General features: G+C 38.6%; 1 protein-coding gene and 1 non-coding gene across 2 annotated transcripts in view; both read left to right on the forward strand.

Annotated features, from left to right (window-relative positions):
- Positions 1-14,205, forward strand: part of MSH2 (mutS homolog 2) — a 78,465-nt gene that overhangs the window by 33,340 nt on the left and 30,920 nt on the right. Inside the window, exon 8 of the mRNA XM_007106847.4 lies at positions 10,671-10,780. Coding sequence (XP_007106909.2) covers positions 10,671-10,780 — 110 coding nt within the window. The remainder of the gene's footprint in view (positions 1-10,670; positions 10,781-14,205) is intronic.
- LOC112063670 (U6 spliceosomal RNA) lies at positions 8,081-8,184 on the forward strand. Its single transcript, XR_002891112.1, has one exon. It is a non-coding gene; the product is annotated as a U6 spliceosomal RNA (small nuclear RNA).

Here is a 14,205-nt window from a genome sequence, read left to right on the forward strand (position 1 = left end):
GAGCACAGGAGCTTCTGTCCTATAGAGGTGAGTTGCGTCACCCTTCTGGTGGATGTGTTTGCCCTCCTGAAAGCCCTCTGAACCGAACATGCCCCCCTCGCCACCACTACTGGGGTTTTAGGAAGCTTCCTCACGTAGGCATGATCAATTATTAACTCCATTTCCAGCCCCTTTCCCCTCTCTGGATGATGGGGGCAGGGGTAGAGCTAAAAATTCCAAGCTCCTAATCATGGCTTGGTCTTTCTGGTGACCAGCCCACATTCAAGAGCTCATCTCGGGTCACCTTATTAGAACAAGAGATGCTCCTAGTGCTCTTATCACTTAGGAAATTACAAGGGTTTTAGGAGCTCTGTGTCAGGAACCAGGAGCAGAGACCAGTACATTTTCTGTTATCTCACAGAGACTGGCATGGTGTAAAATGAAACTCCTAACTAATCAGTGGAATCAGAAGAGAAAGTCAACATTGGAAAGACAATTACTGTTTTGTCAAAATGACAATAGTAAGAAAGGCAAATGAGCTATATTGTCAGAGAAAGTATTACCTGCAAATGAAGGAACGGAAACAGGTGGCTGTGCTCAACAAAAGGGGTGACGTGACCCGAGAATCTGAAAAGGAAGAGAGGTCAGGGGCCATGAGGGAGGATAAGAGGCCAAAACTATAGGGCGGCTGTTGGTGGTGGAGGAATAACGGAGTGCCCTTGTGCTAAAGGTTGTTATTCAGAGCGATTGAATTATTTTGATCTTTTACCATGATTGACTGCACTTCAACTGTTGGCTTCTTTGCTAATTTGGTAATGTTTTGGCTCCAGCCTCATATTTGTGTGAATACTGTAAACTTTCATTAGCAGCATCTTGCTAGCCTTTTTTCCACTTACATGAATTTTTAAATCCATTTCATAAATATATTTAAAGGGTCAGATAAAATTTAATTGTACTTCATAAAACTTCTAGGTTGGAGTTAATAATACAAGGAAATTCCGTTAAATTGGTCAAGGGAACATGGGCATAGAATAAATTTTTAAATCTTTGTTAATTGAAACTCATGTCTTTTTATTACCATTTACCAAAATATTTACTAGAACAAGGATGTTAATACTAACTTGATAATTAATTTAGACTTTAGGTTGGTTTTTCCGATCATATTCTATTTGGAAAGTCTGATTCAGCAGATTTGTGACTAGTGGTAGGCCTTGGACCTGAGTTAGTGTCGGGAGGACACATGTAGGGAGGCATCTCATATCTGTTACCCAGAACTCTCCTATAGTTCATTTTGATTTTAGTGTTACTTGCTCATTTAACTTGATTAGAAAATCTTAGTGTCTTTTTCTTAATTATTTTGCCAGCCGTTTCCAGTTACTTCTCAGTTACATTAAATAAAATGTAAATGATTTGAGAGAGAAGACGTTTACCAGTGAGTATCAATAATTTAGGTGCAATTACAGCCAATTTACCCAGCAGCCTCAACTTTGCCAGACACAGATCTGGGAAAGTCTTCTCGTGGTGGGAAGTTGGGGGCCTGTGGTGTGGTTGGTGTCTGCCTGTGGTGAATAAGACTAGGCATTGCAAGCTCGTGCCTGAAGGGGCCCGTCAGGTTATAGATAATGAGGCAGAATGGTGGGCTGATACTCTGATGAGCTAGGGAAGTCATGGTCTGACTAAAGTGGACCGCTGCTGGTCGGACTACCTGATTATCACAGAATGGGAATTCTGACTGAGGATTTCTCATATGGGCCCATGTTTCAAAGTCTACTCTGAATTCCTCCTTCTAAACTCTGCTTTTGGTGTTCTCTCTCTCAGTAAATGGCCCCATTATCTACCCAGTGGTCGAAGCCTTGGGAATCAGCCTTAACTGTTGCCTCTCCCTCTTTGCATTCACTCAGTCACCAAGTCCTCTTGGTATCGCATCATATATATTCTTCACCTCGAACACCTTTCCATCCCACTGCCAGCACCCTAGTCCAGGCTGTAGCATTTCTTACCTGAACTACTGTCAGCCTCCTAATGCTTTTACTGTCTCTTGTCTTGGCTCTTTCTAATCCTTTCTCTTTGCTTCAGCCAACTGTCTTTCTCAATATGTAAATATATTTATAAATAAAAATATAAATGTGGTGTTAACCCTTCAGGGGTTTTTCACTGCCCTTATATTTCACTTCCTTATATTTTTGTGCGATTACTTGTCTAATGTCTGTTTCCCTCACATGCTATAAGGGTAGAGACAAGACTGTTTCGGGGTTTGACAGGCCCCTCATAAATTGTTGCCTCTGCCTATCTCTCTGTCTATCCTTTCCCTCCTAGGACTCATTGCCAATGTTTCTCAGACTTTTTTGACCATGTCTCAGAGTAAGATATACATTTTCATTTGACTTAGTGCATACCCATGGGTGTGTCCATGCAGCGTTAAAAAACAAAATTCAACTGAGTGAATTTTAAAGATCTTATTGGCTTTATTGAACAGTTCATGAATTGGGCAGCATCCCATCCAGGAGATAGAAAGGAGCTCTCTAGAGCTGTACAAAATGAAAGACTTTCATAGGCAGAAGGGAGCTGAAACAAGGGAGTTATAAAAAGTGGGTTGGTTATTGTAAGGTTACGTTCCTTTAGGGGATTGTAGGGGTCCGTCAGGTGTATTACCTAACTGGTGCTGATCAGGTGATTCCTGATTGGCTGGTTCAAGATTCCATTTCTGGGAGAGCCGAAACTGTAATTAAGGTAAGCCTCAATTTGGTGACATGGGGCTTAGCATAAGCGACTCCATTTGGGGCCTGTTGTTTTGTTTTTAGCAACATGTATACACGGTATATATAAAAACTGAAATAATTATATAATAAATTGTATAAACTGAAATGATATGTAAAACTGAAACAATACAGTGCACTTTGACATTTTTCAATTTTTTCACTGAAAAATGCTAAGATTTATTAAATTTATGATGGAGAAAAGTCTGCAATTTGAAAAAACAAACTGCATTTGTTTTTTGCATCTGTTCAAGTTAGCTTGAACATCCTCCGGATCTCACATATACTGCACACTCTTTGGCCTTTGTTTGTGCTGTTCCTTTAGAGTCAGACATTTATCCCTTCCTGTCTCACCTGGCTTTGTTGTCTTCATCTTTAGATTTTCACCTTCAAAGTCATTTCTTTGGGTAGACCTACCTTGTTCCTACATTTGAGTACACTCCTGTCCTGGTTATGTGTTTCCAAAGCACCCTGTATTTCCCTGTCATCATACTTGCCATCCTTCTTTGTAATTAGTTTAATGACTGTGTCATCTCTCCCCGACACCTGAGTGTACGGTATGTCCCCAGGAAACAAGTATTCCGGCCCAACTTCTGACATTTAGTAGGCCTTCAGAAACTTCTTTTTGGAGAATGAGAAAATACCACTTAGTGTAGGAGAGAGAATGTGTCAGAAAGGAAACTGAAAAGCAGTAAAAGAATGGGAAAGTACTTAGTGATGAATGGTTGTGCTAGGGGTTCAAGATGCTTTGTCTTACCATTGTTATTTAAGAGGTCCTGAAAGCTTACGTTGTTCTTTATTTTACTTTAGTGTCTATACTAATAAAGGTATGTTAGGAAAAATTGATTAATTCATTGCTTACATCATAACAAAGGACTGGTATCCAGAGGTTGTTAGGGAAGATAAGGGAGAAGCAGAAACAGCGAGAAGGTTTAGCAGACACTTGGAGTACTCACTGTGTTCCTGACACTGCTAGCTGCTGAAGCTGTGATAGGACCCCAAAACAGTCTCTGCCCTTATAGCATGTGAGGGAAACAGACATTAGACAAATAATCACACAAAAATATAATTTTGAGAGATGTCATAAAAGGAGAATTCTAAAGTGGTATATCAAGAAAGTGCAACATTTTATTTTGGGGCAGTGCACATGCCAAAGTGGTTTTCATTGGTGTTTTTGCCACTTGACAAGTAGCCGTGTGGCTTGCGGGCTCCTAGTTCCCTGACCAGGGATTGAACCTTGCCCCAGCAGTGAAAGCGCTGAGTCCTAACCACTGGACCGCCAGGGAATTCCCCTGAAAATTAGCCTTTCTAAATTCACTAAGGATAGTCTCCATAGTATTTCTCTAAATCTGTGATTAAGTGGCATGAACATAGGCAAGATGGAGAAAACAAGTCCCAAAACTGGTGTTAATACACCAGTTAAGGCTTAGATTTAAAGCTGGCCTGGGCATCATTCCAGGAGTATATTTAATGAACCACTTATTTTTTTTTTTTTTTTTTTTTTTTTAGTATTTAAATATTTATTTATTTTTGGCCGCATCGGGTCTTAGTTGCTGCACGCGGAGTCTTTGTTGCGGCATGCGGGGTATTTCCTTGCGGTGCGTGGGCTTCTCTCTAGTTGTGGCATGCAGGCTCAGTAGTTGCGGCGCATGAGCTCGGTAGTTGTGGCTCATGTGCTCAGTTACCCCACAGCATGTGGGATCCTAGTTCTCTGACCAGGGATCGCACCTGCGTCCCCTGCATTGGAAGGCGGATTCTTAACCACTGGACCACCAGGGAAGTCCCTGAACCACTTACTCTTGATAGACTTATGGGCTTTCAGTTTATCCTGAAATTTGTTATAATTTTTATCATAGTAATTGATGATGAAATGTTTGATAGTGATTAAATTATGCTTTGGGTTGTTACAGAAGTGTAAGTACTTATGCTGATTGACCTAAACATTGCAGCAGTTTCTGAGGCACATAGCAGCATTCTTTTAAAATTTTTTCTTGTGATGAGAATTCTAAGGATTTACTTACTCTCTTAACAGTTTTCATGCGTATCATACAGCAGTGTTAACTGTAGTCGTCATGCTGTACATTATATCCTTAGTGCTTATTTATCTTGTAACTAGAAGTTTGTAGCTTTTGACCACCTTCCTCCAATCCCCCTCCCCTCCCAGCCACAAATCTGATCCCTTTAACTATGAGTTGTTTTTGTTGTTGTTGTTTTAAGATTTCATGTATAAGTGAGATCATGAAGTATTTGTCTTTCTGGACTTCCCTGGTGGTGCAGTGGTTAAGAATACGCCTGCCAGTGCAGGGGACATGGGTTCGAGCCCTGGTCCGGGAAGATCCCACATGCCGTGGAGCAACTAAGCCCAAGCACCACAACTACTGAGCCTGTGCTCTAGAGCCCACAAGCCACAACTGCTGAGCCTGGGGCCACAACCACTGAAGCCCACACGCCTAGAGCCTGTGCTCTGCAACAAGAGAAGCCCGCACACCACAACAAAGAGTAGCCCCTGCTCACCGCAACTAGAGAAAGCCTGCGTGCAGCAATGAAGACCCAGTGCAGCCCAAATTAAATAAATAAATAAATTTATTTTTTTTTAAAAAAGTGTTTGTCTTTCTCTGACTTATTTCACTTAGCATAATGCCCTCCAGGTCCATTCATGTTGTTGTAAGCGGCGGTATTTCCTTTTTTTTTAATGACCGAATAATATTCCATTTTGTGTGTGCGTGTGTCTGTGTGTATGCGCGCGTGTGTGCGCGCATGCCACATTTTCTTTATCCCTTTATCCATCGATGGATACTTAGGTTGTTTCCATATCTTGGCTATTGTAAATAATGCTGCTATGAACATGCGAGGTGCAGATACCTTTTCCAATTAGTGTTTTGGGTTTCTTTGGTTATATTCCCGGGAGTGGAATTTCTGGATCATATGGCAGTTCTATTTTAAATTTTTTGAGGATCCTCCATACACAGTTTTCCATAGTGGCTGTACCAGTTTACAATCCCACCAAGAGTGCTCAAGTGTTCCCTTTTCTCTACATCCTCACCAGCATTTGTTCTCTTGTCTTTTTGATGATGACCATTCTAACAGGCATGAAGTGTTATCTCATTGTGGTTTTGATTTGCATTTCCCTAATGTTGAGCATCTCTTCATGTACCTGTTGGCCATTCATATATCTTCTTTAGAAAAATGTCTATTCATGTCTTCTGTCCGTTTTTAAATTGGATTAATTGGGTTTTTTTTTGCTGTTGAGTTGTGTTGTTAGTTTTTTATCTATTTTGGATATTAGTGCCTTATCAGATAAATGTTTTGCAAATATTTTCTCCCCTTCCGTAGGTTGGCTTTTCACTTTGTTAAGTGTTTCTTTTGCTGTGCAGAAGCTTTTTGGTTTGATGTAGTCCCACTCGTTTATTTTAATTTTATTACTTGTGCTTTGGGTATTATATCCCAAAAATTATTGCCAAGACCCATGTCAAGGAGCTTCTCCCCCATGTTTTCCTTTTTCTAAAAAAAAAAAAATATTTATTTATTTATTTATTTGGCTGTGTTGGGTTTTAGTTGTGTCATGCAGCATCTTCATTGTGGCATGTGGGATCTTTCATTGCGGTGCGTGGGTTCTTTGTTGCGGCACGTGGGCTCTAGAGCGCACAGGCTTAGTTGCCCTGTGGCATGTGGGATCTTAGTTCCCCCACCAGGGATCGAACCCACGTCGCCTGCATTGGAAGGTGGATTCTTAACTACTGGACCACCAGGGAAGTCCCTCCCCCATGTTTTCTTCTAGGAGTTCCATGTTTTCAGGTATTTAATCCATTTCAAGTTAATTTTTTGTAAGTGGTGCAAGATAAGGGTCTAGTTTCATTCTTTTACATGTGAATATCCAATCTTCCCAGCACTGTTTATTGAAGAAGATTGTCTTTTCTCCATTGAGTATTCAGCAGCATTCCCAAAAATGAAATCTTCAGCGAGTTATAAATGAATCTTTAGGGGCTGACAATGAATCTGGAGTTCTTAGAGAAATTATTGAATTTGATTGCTTAGATATTCCACATTTTGATGCATTTAAGGAGTTAACAGGGACTTCCCTGGCAGTCCAGTGGTTAAGACTCTGTGCTTGCACTGCAGGGGACGCAGGTTCGATCCGTGGTCGGGGAGCTAAGATCCTGCATGTCAGGGCCAAAAAATAAAAATTATTAAAAAAAAAAAAGAAGAAGAAGCTAACAGTTATTTCCCAGTGTGATCTTTTGTATTTTTCCTAGGTGACTGTTGCGTGTATCAGAACTAATGACCAGTGATTGGTTGCTTCGTTAGTCCCTTGCTCCTTTCATAAAGTCATTCATTCAGCATACAGTTATCCATTGCCTACTTTGTGCCAGGCATTGTTCTGAGAACTACAATGGTAGATATGACAGATAGGGCCCCTCTTCTTATGGAGGTTCAGTAACAGTGGAAGGGTAGAGAGAGATAAATAAATGAGCAAGAATTTCAAAGAGTAGTAAGTACAACAAAGAAAGCATAATATTTTGATGTGACAGAGTGACTTGGCTGGGCCAGAAAGATGCTGGATATGGTGGTCAAGGATGGCCTCTCTATGGAATTGCTATCTCAGGTGAATCTCAAATGATGACAAAGAGCTCACTGTTAAGATCTAGGGGAGGCTAGGGGGCCAGCTAGTATAAGTACCTATAGCTTGACTTGTTGAAGGAGTGAAGGGAAGCTAGGGTTGTCAAGCATAGAGATAGAGAATAAGGGTGCTTGTTAGGAGGTGAGGCCAGAGAGGTGAGGCCTGTCCAAGGTTCTTAACGTTTTTCATGCTGTGGACCCTTTTGGCTTCTAATAAAGTCTATGAACCTCTTGTCAGAATAGTGTTTTTAAATGCGTAAAATAAAACACATAGACTTAAATAGGAAGCCAGTTATATTGAAATACACTTATCAAAATAGAAAAGAAATTGTTGAGAAATAAGTCCTTTTTATTAGTGCATTAAATCACATGATCTGAGTGAAGTTCATACTTCTTTAATTTTGAACTAATGAGTTTAAATGTTAAAGTTATCTCCCAAAAACTATAATATGATATGAAAATATATCTGGGATTTTACTTGATGACAAAGACACAAGTACTGATGATACTACTGTGGTTTATTACTTACGTTAACAATGGAAGAAAATGCTTGATTCCAGTTAGAGGTTAGAGAAAATGAAGATGGGATTTACTTCTCTTCTTTGTTTATGTACTACCTTGAATTCAAGGATCTATGGACCTTTGTTTCAGACCCTGGGTTAGATCATGTAAGGCTTTTTAGGTTGTGATAACTAGTGGAAAATGGAGTTTATCAAAACCCAATGGTGGTGCTCGCTTTGGCAGCACATACACTAAAATTGGAACGATACAGAGATTAGCATGGCCCCTGTGCAAGGATGACACGCAAATTCGTGAAGCGTTCCGTATTTTTAGGTAATAGTGTTATTAAGATTTTATTTTAGTTTCTGTACTTCCGTAATTAAAAACAATCGTACTGAAAAGTATGTTATTTTGTTACTAGAAATAAACCAAAAATGATTTTAAAAAAAACCCAATGGTGCCCGTCAATTGATGGATGAATAAATAAGATGTGGCATATCCATACAATGGAATATTGTTCCTCAGTCAAAAGTCATGAAGTACTGATGCATGATACAACATGGATGAACCTTGAAAACATTATGCTAAGTGAAAAAAAGCTGTCACAATATAATGTGATCCATTTATATGAAAAGACCAGAATAGGCAAATTTATAGATTCAGAAGGTGGATTAGTGATTGCCTAGGCTTGGCGGAATGGCAGGAGGTTGGAAGGAAATTGTAAGTTACTGCTAATGGGTACTGCTAATGGGTTCCTTGTTTCTTTTGAGGGCAGTGACAGTTTGAAAATTGATTGTGGCGACGGTTGCACAAATCTGTGAATATATACTAGAAACCATTGAATCGTACACTTTAAAATGGAGAATTGTTTGGTATATGATTTATATCTCAATAGAGCTGTTATTTTTAATTAAAACCATAACCAACTGGGGGGAAAAAAAACCCAGTCGGAAATTGCCAACTGGGGCTCAGTACAAATTACAAGTAGGGGAAGGAATTCAGGATGCTAGTGAAGGCTTTGCAGGATATGGAACAAGTGAGCAGAGGAAGGGACTTTAACTCTGAGAAGAGCTGCAGCAAGGTGGGCCTTTGTGTGTGAGGGGCTAGAGGACATGTTCTGAAGTTTAAACAGGTACTTCTGTAATAATACTACTTGTGTTTTCTTGGAAAACCTTACCTTCTTCAAAGTCATGTGCTAGAAAACAGAACTTACAGAAAAAAATAGAGATAAGGTAGACCTCAAAATATAAGAAAAATTTTAAGTGATTAATAACAAAAGCATTAACAACCTTTAATAAAAACAGTAGCCTGCGTAAATCTCCGTTGCATTTGTAGCCAGCATCAAGTGACACTTTGCAACTTTAAAGTCTGGGGCTCATTTCCTCCTTTGAGATACCCTTTGAGGGCATTTGCTTCCAATGTCAGTTTCAACAAAGTTAAAAATCTGAACCAGGGTATATATAGAATTCAGTTAAATAAAAAATTTCTTTTTAAACAGTGGCAAATGTTTTTGTACTCTTCATCTTTACTCAGCCTTTCCACATATCTTAACATAGTGGAAAGTATAATGGTCATTAAGCCAGATACTCTGAGGTCTTTGTATGTTGCTAAGCTTACTCTTAATTGTGTGAAAGCTTTCCCTTGATCTCTTCAAAACATTAATGGGCTGGGGGAAAAATAATTCGTGAACCAGTGCCACCACCATGTTTTGCTGCCATCATTGCCCTCTTTACCAATAGCATATGAGCTAATTCAGAATAAAGAACCAGGCATTGTAGCACAACAGACATGTGGGCAAAGTGTTGTTTATAGACTGTCTAAATAATGTTTCACACATATGTACTATTTTCTAAATATGTCTAGATGCTGTTGTGATTAATAATAAAATATGAATTCTCACAATAGTTTTAACTGACTGCCATCATAACGTTTTCATCATTTTCTCAATCAAGAGCTACCAGTATGTCTGGAAAATGTTGGGAATTATTGCTTTGGAGTGAAATGCAGTATGCTAGAGATCACTTGCAGCGTTCTCCTAAGGGAATTTATTGGAGATCAGAAGAAAATCCTTGTGTTATAACCAATAATAATGCGTGGTAACTATTGCTGAGCTTCTATTGTGTCAACTACTGTATATATACTAAGCATAGTTGTCTTATTTATTCATCTTCTAGGTAGCTGTTATTATTACTCCCATTGTAATAGACAAGGAAAAGGAGGCTCCAGATCACAGAGCCAGTAGATACCAGAGCAGGGATTGGCTTCCAGGTCTCTCTACTCATGCCTTTCACACTGTAGACTCTGTTGCTTCACTTACTTCTCCTCACGTAATTCCCCAGCATGTGCTCTTAAACAGCATCAAGCGAAGTTCCATTTACTTGTGGCTTGATTTAACATCTGTTAATTGGAACACTGTATTATTAATGGAAATTAGGGATTTATAAGGTAAGTTAGATATTTTATTTTAATGGCTTCAACTTTGGGTTATTAAATCTAAAAAGAAACGCTATTCATTTGGTTGTAATTAATGTCATGTTTCTGCATCTATAGTACCTCTTCTGAAGGAGGTTAACAGACATGCAGGGCAGGCAGTGTTTTATTAGTAGGAAACTTTGAGTGCCAGATCATCTCCCTTACTATGTAAGTACTAAACACATTTGAATTAAGATACCTGAGTGAGTAGTAACTTCAGAGATCTGCTACACAGTTTGTGCTTTTGGGATCAAAGCCTGCTCATTATCGCAAATTTTCATGATTTGTCGTTTTGTATTTTTAATATAGGACCTATTTATTTATTTACTTTTTGCTTTCTTTTAGGAAAACATCAGGCATTGTTGTTGGCAGTTTTTGTGACTCCTCTTATTGATCTTCGTTCTGATTTCTCCAAGTTTCAGGAAATGATAGAAACAACTTTAGATATGGATCAGGTATGCAATATACTCTTTAAAACAAGCGGCAGAATAGTTTTGAAAAGCAAAGGCACATCAGAACACTTTCCAGATTTCTCTTTTTAATATTTAATTTTGGCACTTTTGTAAGGCACCTTTGAGACAGTTGGATGTAAGATTTAAGTGATGGGAAAAGGTTTTTAAACTTTTTTTTAATAACAATCAGTGGATGAAAATTAAGAAAGATTAACAGAGGAAGTGAATATTGGGCATAAGTGGCCTGGTTAAAGGAAATTTCATAAATAAAAGATTTCACATATGCCAGCTGAGTTTTGTTTTAATTCCAAGAAAGAAGGAAAGTTATAGTCACTGGAAAAGGGAAGGGTATAGAGGTAAACATAGAACGTAAGAGAAGTCAGCTTCTCTTGTTTTATTTTCCACGTAGGGAAGGTCTTTGGGGGAGGAGGTTAGAGTGTGGGTGTTATCTCCTGAGTAGTTGTATACTAAAAAGTTAACCATGACTCTAAATACTAATACTCTGAAATTTTCTACACTAACTTTCCTGTTAAACATAATCATGCAGGAAATATGTGCTTACATTATTCTTATTAAAGAATAGTTAGATTCTTTGCATTCTTCTTAATAACTGGATTAAGTGGAGTTAACATTTGCCATATATGATGTTGATTTATTTTGTTTTTACTGGATCATTAACTGAGATTTAAAGAAATTAAACCTCGTTTACTCTGTGCTCTTTGGATTTTAGAAGCGTGTGCGTGTGTGTGTGTGTGTGTGTGTGTGTGTGTGTGTGTAGATAGGTATAAATGCTCTTTTCTGGTAATTTGTCAGTGATAGGGCAATCTTTTCCATTTACTTGCAGGTTAAGCAATTAGAAAACTTGCATCGTTCATCCTTTGTTTAGGAAAGCTTGTGTTTTAGCTCTTGTTTCCTCTGTAATGTTGCTGTTAGTGGAATGATTTTAGGTGCCCAACTTTTAGATCATTGGGAGCCCAGCAATCTGTTTTAACAAGCCCACCAGGTGATTCTGATACATGATTAAGTTTGAGACCCACAATATTAAGGCATGGAGATAGCAACTTAGAAGTTTCTAATAAAGCTGGCCACAAAGGGCAAAATCAGCTGCAGCATTTCATCAGAGCTTTGCCTGGCCTCTGGGTTCCTTCAAGTGTGTAAATAGGTGTAATGACATGGGAAAGTTCAATTCTTGCTTTCCCACCTCTATTTTAGAGTTTTTGTTAACCATCAAGAGCTACACATTTACTTGCTTTCATTTAAAGGAATGTTTACAAATATCCAACTCTGCCCAGTCACAGGTAAGGCCACATCCTCACCTGTTGGGAAGAACGGGGCAGCAGTATCCAGATGTTTAAAATCTTTGGATTTTAGAAGCACATGAATGTGTGTGAGTGTGTGTTTGTGTGTGTGTGTCGTCCATGTGTGTGTAGGTATAAATGCTTCTCTTCTGGTAATATTTTGTCAGTGATAGGGCAGCCTTTTTCATTTACTTGTAGGTTAGTGTGCTTGTGGGTAGTTTTCCAGAAAGATATTTAAAATACCAGGATATAAATTTTTAAAGTGTTTTTCTTTATTTGGTGCATTTCTACTTACAAATGGAACACATGGTATTAGAACAAGTGAAACAAAATGATGGAAAGAAATACAGAGTCAAAAATGACCATCCTTGGTATTTCTCCTTCCCTCTTTTCAGATGAACAATGTTAACAGCCTGGTGTGCTTTCTTCAACTCCATTGTATTATCCTTATTGTGGGTTAAGGATTTTTACTTTGATCTGAAATACTTGACACATATCTGTTAAACTAGAATTTGCTGTGACTGTAAAATAGTAGTCAGTGTTAATTCTTGAATGATGCTATGGGATTAGAGCATTATAAGATTTTATAAATGTCTGGGAAGAGTGGATTGCGAAGGTAAGCAGTGCAATAATTGGTTGGATATAGACTGCAAAAGAAGAGGTCATTTGTCCTAATTTCATTGCTGTCACTTTAGATACGACAAGCCCCAGTTTTTAAATCTGAAAGTAGAATATTAAGTAGTTAACTTTGTAGGGGAAGAAAACTTTTCTTCTCCTTTCTTAGGTTCATTGTTTGGGGGACTGGTAATTCAACTGACCAAAAAAAAAAAAATTTAGCAGGAGAACAGACTGAGTTCACAGAAAAATGTGACTCAAGGAAGCTGTTAGAATTTGGGAATATTAGGGGAAGGGGAGTGGGAGAAAAGGCACTTATTGGAAAACAACTGGCTTTTAGGAAAGATAAATGAGCTCTTTGGAGAACAGATAGAAGATATGATAGTTTTGACTTCCCTGGTTGTGAAACTGCCTGGGAAAGGACTTAAGGACAGTTGAGTTCTTTGGGGAGGCTCTGCTTTTAGGGAGATAAGAGAGTTCAGAAACAAAGTCTACTCTCATGCTCTCATCTCAATATAATTTTTATGCCACAGTGACATGTTGTGGACCCCTTCAATATTAAGTACTGTGCCAGTAAGATGTGAGTTATGGGTTTGCTTTTTAAAAATTTTCTGGGTAGATTATTTGTGGTTAAACTTAATATCAATTAGGACTCTCTATTTTTGCAGGTAATCTAAACTCTCAGTACACCTTGGCTCATGAAATTTTAAGTCTAGAGATAGGGTAGGCTTTATTTTAGAGTTGCTTTATTCAGCAGCTCTGTGAGGCCATCCAAAGGACCTAATTTCTTGATCTCTTCTATTTTTTTGTGATTTAAATTTTGACCTAAGGCTGGTTCCTCTTTTGGCTCTAGGATGGCTACCTACCAGTAGCAGTTCATGCCATATTCCAAGAAAGAGTCCTGAAGTTTGCCTTGATGGTACTATTTAAGCAATGATTGTGGCCAGAGAAATAGAATGCGACGTTTGGCCTAAGTTACAAGGGGTAGGTTATTTCTCTAGTTGGAGATACACAAAGTAAGAGCACTACTGGGAAGGGAGAAGGAGGGAAATAACTGTTGTAAGACCACCAGGAGTGTCTCCTAAGATTCTGTCTTTATTCTCAGTTACAAACTTGTAAACTTAGCTCAGGTTATGAGGTGAATTCAACCCTTCAGTATCATTGTAGATATTTGTAGTGAGTTTAGGCATTTCATTTACGTGACTCAGAACCACTTTGAGAAAACCTCAAGAGGATATCAATCGTTTCATGTATGATTTCATATTTTCTACCTGTGCACTTAGGAATTCATGTGATAAGAGGAGCAGTCGTTTATATGAGTGGTTGGGTTAATTTTTGTTTTTTCCTAGGCTTAGCTTTTTATATAAATGCGTTGGGTGTTTTTTGTGGCTGCTTTCCATAAATCTTATAGAAAGGTTTTACTTTTTTTTTTTTTTTTTTTTTGCGGTACGCGGGCCTCTCACTGTTGTGGCCTCTCCCGTTGCGGAGCACAGGCTCCGGACAGGCAGGCTCAGT

This window comes from Physeter macrocephalus, chromosome 12, assembly GCF_002837175.3.
Source record: "Physeter macrocephalus isolate SW-GA chromosome 12, ASM283717v5, whole genome shotgun sequence".
Taxonomy (NCBI): domain Eukaryota; kingdom Metazoa; phylum Chordata; class Mammalia; order Artiodactyla; family Physeteridae; genus Physeter; species Physeter macrocephalus.